Source organism: Gadus macrocephalus, chromosome 20, assembly GCF_031168955.1.
Source record: "Gadus macrocephalus chromosome 20, ASM3116895v1".
NCBI lineage: Eukaryota > Metazoa > Chordata > Actinopteri > Gadiformes > Gadidae > Gadus > Gadus macrocephalus.
This window is the reverse complement of record NC_082401.1, coordinates 1,581,041-1,599,191: the sequence shown is the minus strand read 5'-3', so window position 1 is coordinate 1,599,191 and position 18,151 is coordinate 1,581,041. Positions and strand designations below refer to the sequence as shown.

The 18,151-nt window shown below is 42.8% G+C and overlaps 1 protein-coding gene across 1 annotated transcript in view; it reads right to left on the bottom strand.

Annotated features, from left to right (window-relative positions):
• Positions 1-2,470: 2,470 nt before the first annotated feature.
• Positions 2,471-18,151, bottom strand: part of trpm2 (transient receptor potential cation channel, subfamily M, member 2) — an 80,426-nt gene continuing 64,745 nt past the window's right edge. The window contains exon 32 of the mRNA XM_060040944.1: positions 2,471-3,945. Coding sequence (XP_059896927.1) covers positions 3,820-3,945 — 126 coding nt within the window. The 3' untranslated portion in view covers positions 2,471-3,819. The remainder of the gene's footprint in view (positions 3,946-18,151) is intronic.

The following is an 18,151-nucleotide window of genomic DNA, read 5'->3' as shown; positions in this document are numbered from 1 at the left end:
GCAATCTATATATACAATGCATACTAGCTGGAGCACCAACCAGAATCAGATCACAATCGCTTAGGACCGTGGGTAACCTTTGGCCAGGTCATCACGAGCAAACAGAACCAGCAGCAAAGTTTACGTAAACCAATTTCTTTCCTTATGTGGCCCTCCACATGCAGTCTAGATGATGGATCCATATCGTTATCCAGTGTCACAAACATGCTTTTTATAGGAAGCAAAAGGACCGGCTATTTTCTGAATAAAAATCTCAATTTTGGCTGTCTGTCTTGAAACTTCTCCAGTGTGTTCACACCAAACGCAACGGGCGACAAGATCCCATACAAAGTGAACGTATAGACGTGTATCGGGCGATTTTTTTTGATTTGTCGCGCCACACTTTCGCCGTGCACAGGCGAGCGCGTTCACGAGGATTTGTGGCGCGACAAATTCGCTGGAGTTGAAATATTTAAACCTTGACACGAATTTCGCGTGATGACAGCCAATCAGCGTTCAACAGCGTGGCCACTGAGTGACATGTGTAACGTAACAGCCAATCAGCGTTCAACCGTCAAACTCAGTGCAGTGCAGTCCGGTGTGAACTGCAGCATGGAGGAGAAAGTGATTGTTGCCGTTTGCGACTCTCAGAGCTCTATATATAATAGTATATAATATAATTGTATCCATAATATCACGGCCAAAAGCTCTGTGCACCTCCGGATGGCCGTAGCGCGGGGAGCTCATAGGGATAGGGCTTCTCGGGAGTCGGGGTTTGTTTACCGGCGTTGCTATGGGTTCCGGTCTTGTGTGTTCCAACGGTTTATTAGGTAGGCCTATCTAATAAATGATGTCTTGGTGCGCGCCTATCGCATGATTTTAGACTTGATGATTTCGGTTGAGTATGTGGGGATTTTTTCAGTCGCAATTGGTTTGCAAATTTTTTAAAGTGGTGGGGACAAAATTCGTATTTCAAATAGTGGGGGGGACATGGCCCCCCCGTCCCCCCCGTAATCGACGCATGTGGAGAGGGTGTAAATGTTGTTACTCCGTGAGTAAGCAAGGCGATGGAGAGACTAACGAAAGTTTAGGCACACGGCGAGTGAACTGCTCCATAGGATAAATTGCCGGCGAACCGCTCTAGCCGAGCCTTCTCTCGGAGGGACGCTAAAGTGTGTTGCATAGCGACCGTCGTGCATTTTGAAGGCAGCCAGGATGGACTACTTTTTTGTATTCTTTAATAAAACGGCTACTTTGACTTCCTTGGTTTCTTTTTAAATGTAGTGTGTCTATGACTTTTTTTTTAATTAATGATAGCCCCGCGATGACATTGTTGATTATGAAAGAAAGCGTTTGTCCAAAACAGTCATGTATTTTTTAGATTAGTTGGTCCAGTTACTCCCCTGGCAATAGAACGGGCAACATGCTGTCTCTGAGCTATCATCATAGCCACATGAGCATAGCAACCATCTCTAAGCAAGGAAAGCTGTGAAAGTTGTATGCTAATTTGTAGTGGAATACCACACTGTCTGATGCAAAAAAAATAACAAGCCAGGTAAGGCAAGATAAGATAGGACTGATGCTCTCCTTTTTAGCAACTGATAAAGTAAAAGACAAAAAAGCAGAGAGACATGACAACCATGTCTCTCTGGTTACATGAAAAGCGTGTGTGTGTGTGTGTGTGTGTGTGTGTGTGTGTGTGTGTGTGTGTGTGTGTGTGTGTTGGGAGGCAAAATAAAACAAGATTGAAATGAACTGGGGTGGGTAAATGTAAAAAGCATTAGACTATATTTTTTAAGCAAAGTCAAAATTGTAATAAATGAATATATAAACTAAGTATGTATTAAAGAGAGAGAGGGAGAAGGAGAGCTTGATGATGATGACAGGGCAGGACGAGTTAGTGAAGTGGAGGTGAGTGAGAAAAATAGCTAATTTGATTGTTAAGTCTGAACAATGACATAACAACACTATAGTAAGTAGTGTATCTTTTGTGTATTTCAGATAATACTATCAAGCAGGGAGAGTGAGTTTGAGGCAGAAACAGAAACACACACACACACACAGAAAGGCAGGCGTGGGAGCGGAGGACCCTGCACCTTGCCCAAATCAGGAAGACAGGAAAGACAGACTTAGGAAACACAGAAACAGGTCCAAAACAAGTTAGAGATATCCAGTTCCCCTTTAAACAGTTTGGACATCAGAAGAGGTGCTTCCAGAAGTGATAACGCTTTTAACTGGCTATTAAAAGACGCATGAGAGACGCGGTAACGCAGAAGAAGAGAAGAGATGAAAATACAATTGATAATGATGGATACCATTTCCAGAAACATATTATTTGAATCGAAAAGGAATTCATTTATTGCTGGTTATTAAGCACACAAACACTGTAAGAAAATAAAATGCAGACTACACATTTAAGAAACACTAGGTACTGGGGGCAGTTATTTTCAACATCAACATAAGTTGAGCCTCTTTTTGTTTTACATGTGAGTTTACATGTGAGTTGGGATTTACGTGGCCTAAAATATTCCCGTTAGCCAAGTCCGACCAAAGTGATTCTCACTGTTGGGGATAACCTGATTGAAATCAATACGACAAGAATGCATGGATCGAAAGAGTGCCTGTTGTAGTCCAATTGGAAAACTGTAGTTCCACGAGAGATGCTAGAGGTCAGCAATACTCGCCGTCGCGCAATGACATCGGTTAGGAAAAGTGGAGTCGGAATTCATTTTAAACAGTGCTGTCTTTTCCTATGTTCGAAAGAAAGCACCTTTTTGTCTCTCCTTGGCCCCGATGAAGTTTTCCACAATGGTAAAGGAAAGGAGGCATAAAGGTTAGGAGATTTGACTATTGGTAGAGGCCCCTGGTTAGTTTGGTCGGATAAATTTGCATCGTTACTTAGCGGAGAGTCCCTTAAGTCACGTTAATGGAATGGAACTCTAACTGAAAGTAGCCAGGCTTGGCGATATAAGCCCTGCTTTGCGTTAAGCTTGGTTGATGGAATACCCCTTAGGTCAGTTGGTTGTTGCCCCCCTTGTATTTTTCCTTATTTTTTGGGGTTTTGGTTGCAGAGTTAGTGAATAGTTTGGCATACTTTTGTTATACTTGTTTAATTTGTATGGCAACTTCCTTTTGGTCCCTCATTCCCCCACAAGTTTGTTTTGAGGCTCTGTTATACTTATGTATTGCGTTGTGAAAATAAAACCCTTTTACTTTTTCCACCTTTACTTTTTACTCGGACAATATTATTTGGTTGTTGTGTTTCATCCTTATCTACCCCCGGCCGGTTCCACTAGAGTAGATGGTTGTTTTTCCAGAGATGAAGATATAGATGTATAGATACATATTGCATGCTTTGTGTATTTTCTTTTGTAACTTGCAACCAAAAGGAACTATAGACGCATATACTTTCATCAAAACAAATCTTTAATTGATACATCATTTGGTGGGGATGTAGGCTAAAGTCTACCATGAAGTGCCCCACTGTTGACCACATTTTAGATTTAATAAATATTAAGGCCAATGGTGCTTGATAATCATATGGATCTTTGGATACAGCGGAATATACATGTATTCCTTAAAAAATGAAGTAGGTCAGCGACAGGTAGTAATCACACTGTAAGTGTTCCAACATTCCTTTGATTATCTTATGAGCAAAGTAATGGTGCACTGGTGCAGTAAACAAATAAAGACCTTCTCAGGCTTTAGCACATACAAGGGGAAAGATGCTCACGTTATGGCGCTTGAAATCTGTGCACTGTAGAACTTCAAGGAGTCACTTCCACAATAAAAGTAACTGTGAGTCTGAAGCCACAGCTAGCCAATCAGAAACGAGGAGCGTTAGAACTTCCTGTGGTGCAGCTCTGCCACGCGTAGCAGGCTGTCTCTCTGGTAGGCACTCAGACGAGCCCTGCCACTCACCTCCTGCCACTCCAAAACCTCCGCGGACCCCCTGCTGTGGGCCACCTGACACACAGAAACAAGATCCTATTACTGTTGAGTTATAAGTCGCTTTGATCAAAGAGACCGACAGGGGTGTACTGAGGAGGATCAAACGTCTAGATACAGGGGGACTGAAGACATCGGGTCGGAACCCACAACATTATGGCTAAGCAACCTGGTCTCACAGGAATCCGTGAAATGACCACGGACGCTTAACTCAAAATCTGTGGAATCCTCACGGAATGTCACTCATATTCCATGGCACAGACACAGATCCCCGTCTCAATGAACGAGTCGACCACAGGCGCTTAACTCAAAATCCGTGGTGGCCTCAGGGAATCACTAAAATTGTCTGTGATGTGCCAACGGAATTTGTTCCGATGCAAGTTAATGACACTCATATTCCGTGGCACACACACACAGATCCCCGTGTCAACGACCGAGTCAACCTGGTCTCCCAGGGATGCGTGAAATGACCATAGCCTATAGATGAATGAAATTCATAAATTTCCTCCGTCTCTTAAACCTGGGGCGATGCGGTATGGCACTATATCCCTGTTCTCGCCCATGCACCCATCTTGAATTTAATAGACCATTTTTGTTGCTTCGATGAGGTCTGGTGGTATCCGTATGCAATGTATAAATAAATATATATAAATAAATAAGGTATTTATATCCCTATTTACATGCATACATATTTATATATATTTATTTATTATATACGGAGACCACCAGACGTCCTCTAAGCAACGAAAGTGGTCTATTAAATTCAAGAAGGGCCGGCGAGAATAGGTATATAGTGCCATACCGTCAATATGCATTTCATCAGAATTTCTGAGAGGATGGTCAATGGTCAGATACAGATCTCGTTCATATCGATGTAACGAGAAAGGATGCAATCATAACGCCAAGAAAATAAGGCTAGGCCTACATGGTTATAATAATTTAAATATAATTAACTTATAAAGCGTATAACGAGACAACGAGACGATCTAGTTGTGGGCCAGCAGAGGCTGCATTTTTACCGAATTCGGCCTATAACCTTATAACTCTATATGTCAAATGTATGATATGCTGTAGGCCTACGTATAGGCTAGATTTTTATATTATAAATATTTAATTATTGTCATACCTGAACCACATTCCCCATAGAAAAAGTACACTGTGTTACTTGGTGTTACAACCCTCTTCATTGACTGGATTGGCGTAAGTGGATTTTCAATGGTCAGATACAGATGTTTTAACGATAATAGCTACAGAGTCTACTAATAATTCATTCAAAATTAAACCAATGCATTTCAATCGGGAGATTATTTTCGACTTCAGAAGGGGGGGCGAGCTGCGCAGGATTCGTCAAAACAACAATCCTATGGTGGTTGCCATCGACCACCCCCTTCCACCCCCCCCCCCCCCCCTCCCCTTTCCCACAGTTATCGTATACGATATTTGCAAACGACTTCATAAGTTCAAACATATCTGCTCCAAACCACGTTAACGACGTTAAGGGCGGCAACTCAGATGCCGTCAATTGTGTTGTTTTTGTCGTAAACTAGGGTCCGCTGGCTAGGAAATAGAAGGACACCTTTGGGAATATCTTTCCATTTTACGCAGTTTAGACTAGTACGTTTAAACTGCGTGAAATAAGTTATTTTTGTATTGAACTTAACTCGTTGGTTTTTTCAAATTGCTGTCTAGTGTCTAGTTACGTCACTCTAAGAGATGCGCATAGGCAGAATTTGTAGTGACACAGCCTAGGCCTATAACATATTAGTGAAAGCAAAACACCAAGCTCATTGATTTAACGAGACAGGGTTATTTGAAACAATTAATTAAGTTATCACGTGTGAGAGGTCATTCCTGAGTGGGCTTCCTATTTATGTCTAGCGTACCCCTACTGTCCACAAGCAGCCCCCCCCCTCCCCATATGGATATGGAGAATTGTTGCCACGTCCCAGTGGTGGTGGTGTCACATATATGAAAGAGGGCATTCAAATATACTACAATGATCAATTAGGAGGCAGAAGCCCTAAAGGAAGTGATGCAATTGGTGACTGAGGCGAGGACATTAACAAGTAAGCTATAGACCTGGGATCTCATTAGAGGGTCTCAAAGAACACACACGATTATCAACTGGGGGCTCCAGCCCTACACGAAAGGCTCACACAGCTTCATCAAAAGCTCCATTGAAACGCATTGGCAACAAGCCGTTGCTAGAAATGAATCTAAATTAGTTGACAAGAGATAGAATCTTGTCCATTAGACCCCAACCTTTTCAGCACCAAGGACCGGTTTGATTCTCCAAAAAATTTCACGGACCGGCGGGGCGTGGGGGTGGGGGGGGTGTTGGGTTATGTTTCGCAGGGGTTACCAATTTGTTCATATTTTCATATAGTGTTGAACAGTGAACAATTAACAGTGAAGGTAACAAACTCTTAAAAAAGAACGTGAAAAATGTACAAATAATATATAATAATATATTGAACTAAACTTGAAGTAACATCTATCAAGTGTAAACATGCATAACACAATATATCAGTAAGGGAATTTAACGCGTGTTTGTGAGGCCACAGAATTACAATTCATTTGAATCAGTGGGAGCCCTGTGCTTGTTTCCCTGCAACAAGAAGATTCCATCTGGGGGTGATGGAAGACAGTGGCTGTTTCCCAAAGTGAAGGCTGCAGCCTTGCTAGGACGCGTCCTTGCTAGTCGCGTCCTATGGAGATGAGACTAGAGTGCTAGCTCGAGTGCTTCCTAGCGTTTGTAACGTCGGACTTTGGGAACGACTTGGTAGTGTGGAAGCGCTTCCGCTTCCGCTTTTTAATACTGCGTGTCCGCTTGTAAACACATGTGCGCTTATGAATAAAACATGGCAGCAATCAAGCTGATCGATATTTATTTGACTTTTGTCTGTTATGAATGCGGTCATGTCTCCTTCGCATGGAGCCTCTTTGGGGAAGTCACAAAAGCTTTGTTGTGGTTGATCGAATTGTCTTTATTAAAAGGAAAATCCATTCAATTTTTATAAAACTAAGTGAAATTGTCTGAGAACTTAATTCATGCATCACATTTACAGTACGGTTGATTACTATTATGCAGGGGGAAAAAGACAAAGAAAGAGATGATAAACGTGTATTTATTTGGATATATTATTTAACTGATCTGATTCATTCATTCATATATGCCTACAATCTACCAGTGCTTTGAACACATAAGTATATCATATAAAATACAATTAAATACGTTCATTAAAAATTACAAACATTGCAAATGATCGGTTGTGCATTAATTTTACAACATTGGATAGTGGCACTATCCCTTCCACCGGTAAACAAATGTTTGTGCGCCACCCTAAGGCGCACAAAAGCCTCCGTTTGCTGGGCTGACCCTAAAAAAAACGATTCAACACAAACATAAATAGGTATACATAAATAATGCAATCTTGTGAGCGAGTAAATTGACATTGGTGACAGTGGTGTTTAACACCAGCTACGTCCATGCAAAATATAGCAACGTATCATTAAGTTGCAAAAACGTTTTGAAAAGTGGCACAGGTCATTAGGCTTGATTATTTGCATTAACATGATGAATCTATAAAAAGCAATACGGCACAAAATATTTCTGAAAACTAATATAACTTCACTTCGTTTGAACGTGTACTGCTCTGCCATTTTCAAGAACCCGCCCAGTGAACGCAGAGGATTGTGGGTAGTTTTGGCTCGTCTAGGATGCAGCGATGCATCCTTGAAAAATCTCGGAATTCTCAAAAACAAAGGACGCAAAAATGGCGCGGCTTTCGAGTGTCTTCAACATTGGAACAGTGCTTGTCGGCGTTCTATGACGTAGCGTCCTTAAAAGGGCGGCCGTTGAGCATGCTTCCTTGACATTGGGAAACAGCCAGTGACACACGTGTTTGATATGTCCAATCGATTGCGCAATTTTGTTTTAGTTGCAGTCATTGCCGAAAACCCAGCCTTGTATAGGTAAGTGGTGGGAAATGGAAGCAACGTTTTCAGCGCTTTTACGGATATCTCGGGATATTCCGCTTTGGTTTTGATCCAAAAACCCAACAGAGAGGTTTGCTCAAACACACTTTTAAGACCACCATCATTTGCTATTTCGATCAATTGATCTTCCTCCTGCACTGACAAGTGATTCGGGACATTGACAAATGGGTTGCGGATCCACTCATTCGTTCGCCGTGGATCTTTGGAGGATGGGAAGTAACGTTCAAATTCATTTGAAAGCGCAACAAGGTGATCGCGCACCAGCTGCGAGAGAATGGGCCCTGCCTCAGTCTCTCCCATAATCCCCATGTTACGGCCACATTGGCCTTTCAGTTGTAGTTGTATGTGTGCTACTTGTTTTGTCTGCCTTGCTCACATAGGCCTGGACTCACATGTTCCAGGATGGGGGTGTGCCTGCGTACGGGGTGTGTCCCCGTGAACCGGATAAAAGTGGGCCTGGCCTGGAGAGACAGGGGCGGGAGATTTGATTTGTGCTTTGCACTATGATTGTCAAGATCTGTTTGATTCATGCTTTTCACGCAATTAAATGAAGAAACATTGATTGTTCGCGCTGTCTCCTGCCCCGTTTCTTTGTTACATTTGAGCCGCGTAACAAATGGGGGCTCGTTCCAAACTCGATATTCTGCCGTGAAACAGGGGTCTGTGTTACCTGCGCCTTGGTTGCAATAGGCTGCGGGGTACGTTTGTCTGCACAGGAATGTCGGACAATGAGAGATGGTGAGTTCAGCAACTATTTGCGGGGCCATTAACTATTCCTTTCAGGCTTGCGTATTTTGTGGGACGTGTGGTTTATTATTTTTTAACAGTTCCTGTGGCTAGAGCATTTGTCTCGGGGGCACTGTTTTGCGATACCTACGGGCTTAGTGCTTAATTCATCCCACCACGGGCCTGTTTGAAGATCCGCGTTTAGTTAATACGATTTGGTAAAATTTGGAATGGTCTTTGCTTATGTTATCGCTGGGCTTCCCTGTTTAGTTTTCATTGTCTGGTTGTGTGGAGTCTTGTCTGATTTCGTTCAGCTGGGGAGTCTTGGCTGATTTTGATCAGCTGGTGTGATGCGTTAATCGCTAGAAGGATGACGTCACCTGTTGAAAAGTTTGTTGAAGAACCATCCAGGGCTGTCTTTAATGCGTTAACTAAGGACCAGTTAATACAGTTGGCTGCCCATTATAGAATCTAACTTCCTTCCACTCGACTTAAAAGTTATGTCAAACTTTCGGTGAAGTTGGCGTTGTGCGCAAAGGGTCTGATTAATGCACCCGACTTTAGACCTGCGTCTGACGAAGAGGATGAGGAAGAACCTCTCGATGATTCATTTGAGGACCTTGGAAACCCTTTGGTTAAAGACGAAGAGTAAGATCCTCCGTCTCTTAAACCTGGGGCGATGCTGTCTTTTGAGCAGCAGAAAAAGTTGCTTCAGATGCAGCAGTAAAGTTAAACAGTAAAGTTCTGCATCAGTTGCAGTTCGAAAGGCTCCACTTCACTAAGGAGAATGAACGCGCACGGAGGTCGTTAGAACACCAAAAGCTGGAGCTTGAAGCTCAGCGTTTGGATCTCATTCGGCATGGAAAAAAAACATCACCTGGTGCAGCAGGTCCTCCTAAGCTCGATATAGCAACTAGTCTACACTTGCTTCCTCACTTTAATGAGAAAGACGTCGATACATTTTTTCTTCTGTTTGAGCGTGTGGCTGATACACAGGACTGGCCTGGTTCACACCGTCCGTGCGCTTCTGCTTCAGAGCTGTCTCACAGGAAAGGCACAGCGGGCTTTCTCTGCGTTAACTGTTGAAGAGGCCCGTGATTATGACACTGTGAAAGCTTCGGTGTTGCGGGCGTATGAATTAATTCCAGAGGCTTATCCTCAATGCTTTAGAAATATACAGAAACGTTCGGACCAGACGAAAGTTGAGTTTGCAAGGGAGTTGCGCCTGCAATGTCAGCGATGGTGTGTTGCTTGTAAGGTTAAGACATATGAGGATTTGATAGATTTAATTGTCCTTGAGCAATTCAAGAGCACATTGCCAGAGCGTGTTGCAACGTACGTTGCGGAGAAGCAGGCAACTAATGAGTCTGACTCTGCTGTGTTGGTAGATGAGTACGAGTTAATTCACAAAGCTCATATGCGCTCATCTAACATCCACAAGGTTGATTTTTTTCTAGCAATAGAAGTGTGAACGTTGGTGCACAATCACATCAGGCTTCTGGAGTAGATCGCTCGAGTAGAACTGACGCAGATCAGGGTTGCCGGTACTGTCATGCAACTGGTCATTCAAAGTGGACATGTCCAGTGTTGAAAGCTGCAGAAAAGCAGACTAACGCCTGATCGCCGGACATTATGACCTCTCTATTGTGGTGAAAACCAGAGGAAGTGCCCTGTTGGCTGCCCATTACAAGAGTAATCTCTATTGTGGTGAAAACCAGAGGAAGTGCCTTGTTGGCTGCCCCTTTACAAGAGTAATCTCTATTGTGGTTAAAACGACAGGTGCGTCCTGTACGGGCAAAGACTTTGGCCATTGGCCGGTACCCATCGCCCACGAGTAAGAAGGACGTGATGCGTATCTTGGGCATGGTGGGGTTTTACCGTGGTTTCTGTCCTAGTTTTACATCTGTTGTTGCGCCGTTGACGGATCTCTTGAAGTCCTAGGTGAAGTTTGACTGGACTCCGGTATGCCAGTCTGCTTTTGAGAGAGTAAAAGCTTTCCTTTAATCTTCTCCTGTTTTGGCCGCGCCGCAGTTGGACCGGCCGTTCAAGCTGCATGTGGACGCTAGCCAGGTAGGAGCTGGTGCTGTATTGCTTCAGGAAGATGAGCAAGGCATCGATCGCCCAGTTAGTTTTTTTTCGAGGAAGTCTCTCCCCTATCAGTCCAGCTACTCTGTGATTGAAAAAGAAGCGTTGGGGTTAATTTGGGCACTTCAACATTTTGATGTTTATGTAGGTGCTGTTTCTTTGGTGGTCTATTCTGACCATAATCCTCTGACCTTTTTACAGTCACTTCAGAACCCCAACCAGCGGTTGATGCGCTGGGCTCTTTTTCTTCAGCCATTTAATTGAGATATACGTCATATTAAGGGTTTGCTAATGTGATTGCTGATACCCTATCCCGTGCTCCCACTGACTAGGTGTGGTCATGTGTGTTTCTCCATGTTTTCCTTTGTCTGCTTTGTTTTTCCAGGGCCCGGATGACAAAGGTTTGGACAAAGTGGAAAACGCCTTCAAAGAAAAGGGGTTTTAGTTGGAGATAGTTTCGGAAATGTAGTTGTTTTGTATTTGTGGTGTCTTTTGATACTCTGCAAGCTCCTTCTTAAAGGAGCATTTCACCGGTGGAGGCATGAATATGTATTGAAATTGGGTCCTATATGTGGTCGAATAATAAAATAAAATTCAAATTTGGTGCCGTCATGACCGAGAAAAGGCAGAAAGTGACTTTTTGGCGCTTGTGGATTGAAGACAACAACTCCCACCATGCACCACGATGCACAGCTTCACTGGCCACTCCCGCTGATCATCTCCGCCTATCGGACACCTCCTTGTTCCATCTACTAAGGGAACAAATCAGCATGGAGCTTGACCCGACGTCACTGGCAGAGAGTAGTGACGCTTGCACAGAAGCATACGGCCAACATCTTTCTTTATTCTGGGTGGAAATAGTAACATAGTTACGCCATTAAATGCGTTTATGTAAAAAAAATTTGCGAGAAATGTGCATTTTACATTTCATAATGTTCGCTCGTTGAATGTGAAGGATGTTTGGTTTGATAGTTATGACGAAGAGGGAACGCTCCATTCACTTGCATGGACAGCGTCTCTGGTTGCTAAGCAACCTCAACGTCTTGGCGGACTATCTGCTGATCAACACTACGAATGCTGGAAACACACCAGACACACCATGTGAAGTTATTTAACCCGATTATTGTTATTTATATCCGAGATTATTTAATCTAACCCGATCTAAACTCTATCATGCACCCAAACACGGCGGCGTTTGGGTTTCCTACTCGGACTCCTAAATCCAGCGCAGCCACAGGCGCGTTGAACCATTTTTGTGACACACAATGATCAAGCGTCAAGTTAGGCACGTTACACGCGTTTGGTGTGGCCGTAGCATTATGCGGTTTCACCCAAAAAATCGGCTTCGTGTGGACGGGGCCAAGAAGGCGAACACACGTCACCAAGACGGGGAGACAGCGCCAGGCGACTTACGCCACTATCTGCCAATGGATCGTGGATGCCTGGGCACAGTCTCAACTGTGGTCCAAGCTTTTACGAAGGCAGGAATAATCACTGAACTGCCGAGAGGGGTCTGGCTGCAGACATCCACCCACACGCTCCAGACATCCACCCACACCCACTTCCGCTGCAGACAGAAACATCCACCCACACGCCGGAAATTGCGTGCTGGTGGATGTCTGGAGCGCGAGTTGCACATTATTCAACAGCGCCCCCTCGGGTCACACTTTTCGGTGGGTCGCAGAATTCGGTGTAACAACGGGACTCACTGCACGAAGATGTGACGTTCGGCTCAGCTGCACTTGGAGGTTATGGTAGGTGACTATTCAAAACACAGCGATACAATTATAAATGCACGAGACTTGCATTTCTTTACCGATCTATTCGTTTCATTAAGTTTAGATTTTTTCATCAAACAAATAACAGAACGTTATACCAATATGAAGCATTTGTTGTTTTATTCCACACTGACGGTGGCAAACGCTAGCTAGGTGTCATTTTTGCAAGATAGGCAAATGTTTTTTGTAAATGTTGTGTAGCCTATAGTCGGTCTTATTAAACGATTTTAGAGATTTGTAGATGTGTTGGGAGAATAAACGATTTTAAGATTTGGACTTTTGACAGTCATCTGTAGTCCAAAACAGAGTTAAGTTGTAATAAAATAATTACCACGAATTTAATTGACGCAGCTCGTTTCGCTTTAACTAGAGTTGCACCTATCAGCTGTTCATCTCCGCAGCGGTGGCTGAGAAGTGTGATATCATTCAATAGACAAAATCGATCGTTCAATATTCGATCTGCCTGTTTAGTTCATACAATCTGTTTATAACTAAGAGATCATAGCACTTAGTTCAGTTAAAAGGGGTAAAAGAGATGAAAAATTTAATAAAACAGATAAAAGTTAATGAATTACTGTTAGCCTACTATCCTGTCTCAGATTCTAAATGTTCAATGTCCCCCAGTCAATAGGGTGCTGGGGCTCAGACAGTTCATAAAACATATAATGACAGAGAGAAACAGATGTAAAGTACAGTATGAGGTAGAAATATATCTCATCATTACTTATATGCCAATAATAGTTAAAGTTGATGCTCTGAAGGGACAATAATTGCTGCACACCCCTAATAAATGTTAAGTTTTTCTATTTCAGCCTTTTTCGTCTAGACTACAACCACTACTGAATTACCGGCCTTTAAATAGTTTGCTGTGCTGTGAGAATTTATCGTCTTTGATCTTAATTTTTTCTACAATTACAACATCAATTGTAAAAAAAATGTTCTGTCTTTTGTAGATGCATCACTCGATTTTTAGGGATGATTCAAAGCCAGAAGTCAAACGCTGCACAACTTGCTGCACACTTTTCCACTGCCCCCTATGCCCAACTTTTAAACCAACCGTAAACACGAAGCTTCAGTGCCACCTGGAATCCCACATAAAACATTCCATTACATTTAAAGGTGATATATGTATGTGTGTAGAAAGAATATAAGAATGTATTGTGTATATGTCTGTAGACAATATTTATGAATGTTTGTCTGCTTACTTTTATAAGTCACTGACTTATTTTCCTCTATCTTTTGCCTGCATTGATCTTAGACACAAAGATCAATGATAATTTCCCTGAATCTTCCACCATTCAGTCATGACAATAATCTTTTGTAAAGAATGTGCCATCCTCCTAGGTGTGATGGACTTTCATTATTTTAAGTATTTAAAGAGGACAAAATTATTCTGGTGTTCAACTCACTCAGTGTTCAACAGTTTCAGGTCCTCCTCTCTGTAGACAGACTTACCCCCTCCAGTTATGTTTTCCACCACAGTGCCGTTGTTGTCTAATTTGATGTGTTATTATCTGGATGGGCTTGTCTGCAGTCCGGGGTGTAGAACCTTACAGTTCCAAGTCTTAGTTTAAGTAACTAACTGGTTGTAAAAATAATATAATTGAATATAAAATGATTCCAACTTGGTGGCATTTCATTTTCCATTAAACAGGGGCCACTTGACAACATTGTGGCTGGAGTTTCCTGGCTGCGTCAGAATGCAGGTTTGCTCAGGGGGAAGGTGGTCGAGGCCGCATTTCCGAATATGGACACAAAAGAACAGCAGGAGCTCCTGGAAAGGATACGTTCTTCAACTGATGAAGAAGAAAAGTATCCCCTGCTCTTCACATATGATTTTCAGGAAGACATGGAGGTCTTCCTTAACATGGCAGCTGAGGAGGATCTTCGGGTCAACGCCATGTTTCTGGGTCGCTGGGTGGACAGCCAGTGACATTGCTGTGTGTGTGTGTGTGTGTGTGTGTGTGTGTGTGTGTGTGTGTGTGTGTGTGTGTGTGTGTGTGTGTGTGTGTGTGTGTGTGTGTGTGTGTGTGTGTGTGTGTGTGTGTGTGTGTGTTGAGGTTCTGAGTTCAGTTATCTGTTGAGTGTTCTTAATAAAGTGTTATAACGTTTACAATGTATAGATTTTTTGTATGACTTTACTTATTCACTTTGGTAACACACAGAGCTAAGTTAAAACACAGACTTGACTTTGTCGTATTTAAATATGGGCAAATAAGGTGGTCCAGCAGCACAAGGTAAGACAATATTATAGACAATTAGAGCCAGATATTAAATGAATGATGGTTCAGAGTAAGAATTTAGGAATGCAAAAGTGCTAATAACATATGATAAATTATGTTGGAATGCAGTCGAACCTTATGTTATTAAGACATCAGAATGTAACATAGCTAGACCTAATATAAATATGTCAGAAAAGGTGAAGCTAAAGGGGAATTGTTCTAACTATTCCTGTCCACTCATACATAGTATTTAAAATAATTATTAGCCTCAATCTCTGATGCCCTTCAGCTTTACAATACGAGTATCAGTTTGTGTCTTATCAAATATTAAATTGAGATGATTGCAGTATAACACAGAGGGAATTCTGAATAAGGTGTGTGTATTTGCAGCGAGTGTCAGGTCTTCTGTCCAAAACCGGAAGCGTTTATCCAATTTTATAACTTAATTTATTTCGTTCATTTATGTAAACACATTACTTAACGCCCGTTCATTTATGTAAACACATTACGTAACGCCCGATTTTTATTTTATTTTCCGATTTTTATTTTTTATTATCCGATTTCCGGCGTGTGGGTGGATGTTTCTGTCTGCAGCGGAAGTGCGTGTGGGTGGATGTCTGGAGCGTGTGGGTGGATGTCTGCAGCTAGACTCTCTTGGAACTGCCAGGCAACAGCAGCGACACTGACTCGGATAATGACGAGAGGGATCCGGGCATGTTGGATGCCGTACTCGCCCAACTGTTCAATTCGGACACACAAGAATTCGAGGGATTCGTAGACGGGGAATGAACTGAAAAAGTGAGCTTACTGTTAAGAGATATTGATATTGATCAGATATTGTTAAAGGCACCCAGTGCAACTTTCGAGGCTTAAAAATTTCTAGTCTTTTTTACACGTAGTAAGTTTCAATAACTCCATACCATTACATACCGACATTTAAGCAGCAAAGATGAGACGTCGTTGTGTGGTGAGAACTGATACAAAATCGATAACAACAACAATGCCGCCATTTTCTTTATTTTTTGTAACCTACAATAAATAAAGCAGGCTTCCAGTCAATGGAAAAATGGCTTCTCCCCACCGGCGATTGTTGTTGTTTACGATTTTCTATCAGTTCTCACCACACAACGACGTCTCATCTTTGCTCCTTGAATGTCGATATGTAATGGTATGGAGTTATTGAAACTTACTACGTGTAAAAAAGACTAGAAATTGAATGTTTATTTTTCATTGAATGTTTACATAAAGTTGCACTGGGTGCCTTTAATATGCACATTAACGTTTGAACATCGTTTCCATGGGAGTGACCGGAGTTGTCAGAACGCTTAATAAAGTTTGACTTTATCTGACTGTTTTGTTGACATTCCCTTTAGCACAGCTCGGTCTAGTCGATGCATAACGCAACCCCAGTCAAACGTTTGACTGCAGTATCTTCTATTCTATGTGCCTTATAATCCGGTGCGCCCTATATATAAAAACAGTTATAAAATAGGCCATACATTAAAGGTGCGCCTTATAATCCGGTGTGCTTTATAGTGCGGAAAATACGGTAGTCCTCGTTTGTATTTCTTTCGAAATGGTGAACTTTTGCATGGAGCCATCTTCTATGTCAGATCCAGTACCCTCCGCCAATGTACTTCAGTTTTATCAACAGCCTCTGTTATCTTTGCTTCAGACGCTGTGGATGTTAGTTTCTGCTGGTGAAGTCCCACCCACTGGCACTGCTCTAATAGGTCTGTAGCGTCAGTGGGTCTCACCCCCAAGAGGGGGGTGGGACTAGTGGTTGTAGTCAATCATCCCCTCTTACACTTCCTATTTTCTTGTACGCAAAAATCGTCATATTGCGTCATTGTAAACAGGAAGTGTTGGAGATCGATACTGATCTCTCCAGTCTCTCCAGAAAATAAGGGAATGATGCTAGACCATTCAAAAATATGAGGGGGGTTCTAAAAATACAAAGCTTATGTGAAATGGGTAAAGTTGCCCTTTAAGGGGGGGGGTGTTACGGCCACATTGGCCTTTCAGTTGTCGTTGTATGTGTGCTACTTGTTTTGTCTGCCTTGCTCTCATAGGCCAGTGCCCTATACCACGAAGCTCGCTGAACATACCCAGGCTTTCTTGGGAAAACCTGGCTCGACAGAGCCGCAACTCGCAATCAGAGTTAAATGGTACCACGAAGCTCACTTTAGATTCAATTAGTAGAACCTGGTTTTCCGCTTTAGGTTCAGTGCGCGTTCACGTGCATTTTTCTCATTTTTCTCACCTTTACGATAGATCAAGCAGTCTATGAGTATAAGTGAAAATATTCTGCATATTGTCTGTAAAATAACTATGCCAAATGCAGAATTGTTCGCCATTAATCCAAATAGAATGATGATGATTTAAAAATGCATAAGCAACGTCCATCCTGCCTTATTCTATCATTTAGGGAATTCACTTTAAATACACCCTATTTAAGAAATGTATCGCATGTTTTCGACCGCTGAGAGGTAGCGGCTGTAGCGTAGTGGATTAGTATAAGACCCGAACGCCAGCGACCGGGGTTCAAATTCGCCGGTCTATCATCATGCATTTTACCCCCATAGATGTGGTGCCAGCACGGCCTTGAAAATATGGGTTCAAGTTCGAAATAAGCACAAAAATATAATTCCATAAGCTTTAGTGAATAAGTATTCCATATGCATGAGAATTAGGACTTTTTAAGCTTCACATAAATTCGCGTCACTTGGGAGTCGAACCCCCCGCGCAGAAATTCAAGACTGACGCTCTACCTCCACTCTAGCGCTCTGTCACTGAGACACAATGCGCATTGTCTACATAAGGTCCAAAAGGACGATCAAATAACGAACACCCTCTGATGAGAATCTGTATCTCTCATGTAGAACCCCAATTTCGTTGTTTGCACAATGACAATAAAGTCTGAAATCTGAATATCGTCAGACAATGCCAAGGGATCGGTTCTGTCCCGTAAAACCCTTGTCTCCGGAGAGACGCCTGTACGAGAAGTGCGCCGGGGTCCACGGGAACACCCACAAATGGTGACGCCATTGTCAGAGGAGGGGCTAGGAAGCTGCTCACGCCGATTTAAGTAGCCGATCTCCGGCTAGACTAAGCCGAAAAACTGCTCCCGACCAGGTTTGGTTGCGAGCATAAGTCACCATGGTGATACAGCGACGCTAAAAGAGATCGACTTTCGTGGTACAACTAACCCAGGCTTGGAGCTCAACATACCTCGCTAACCCTCTAAGCGAGCTTCGTGGTACAGGGCCCTGGACCCACATGTTCCAGGATGGGGGTGTGCCTGCATAGGGGGTGTGTCCCCGTGAACCGGATAAAAGTGGGCCTGGCCTGGAGAGACAAGGGCGGGAGATTTGATTTGTGCTTTGCACTATGATTGTCAAGATCTGTTTGATT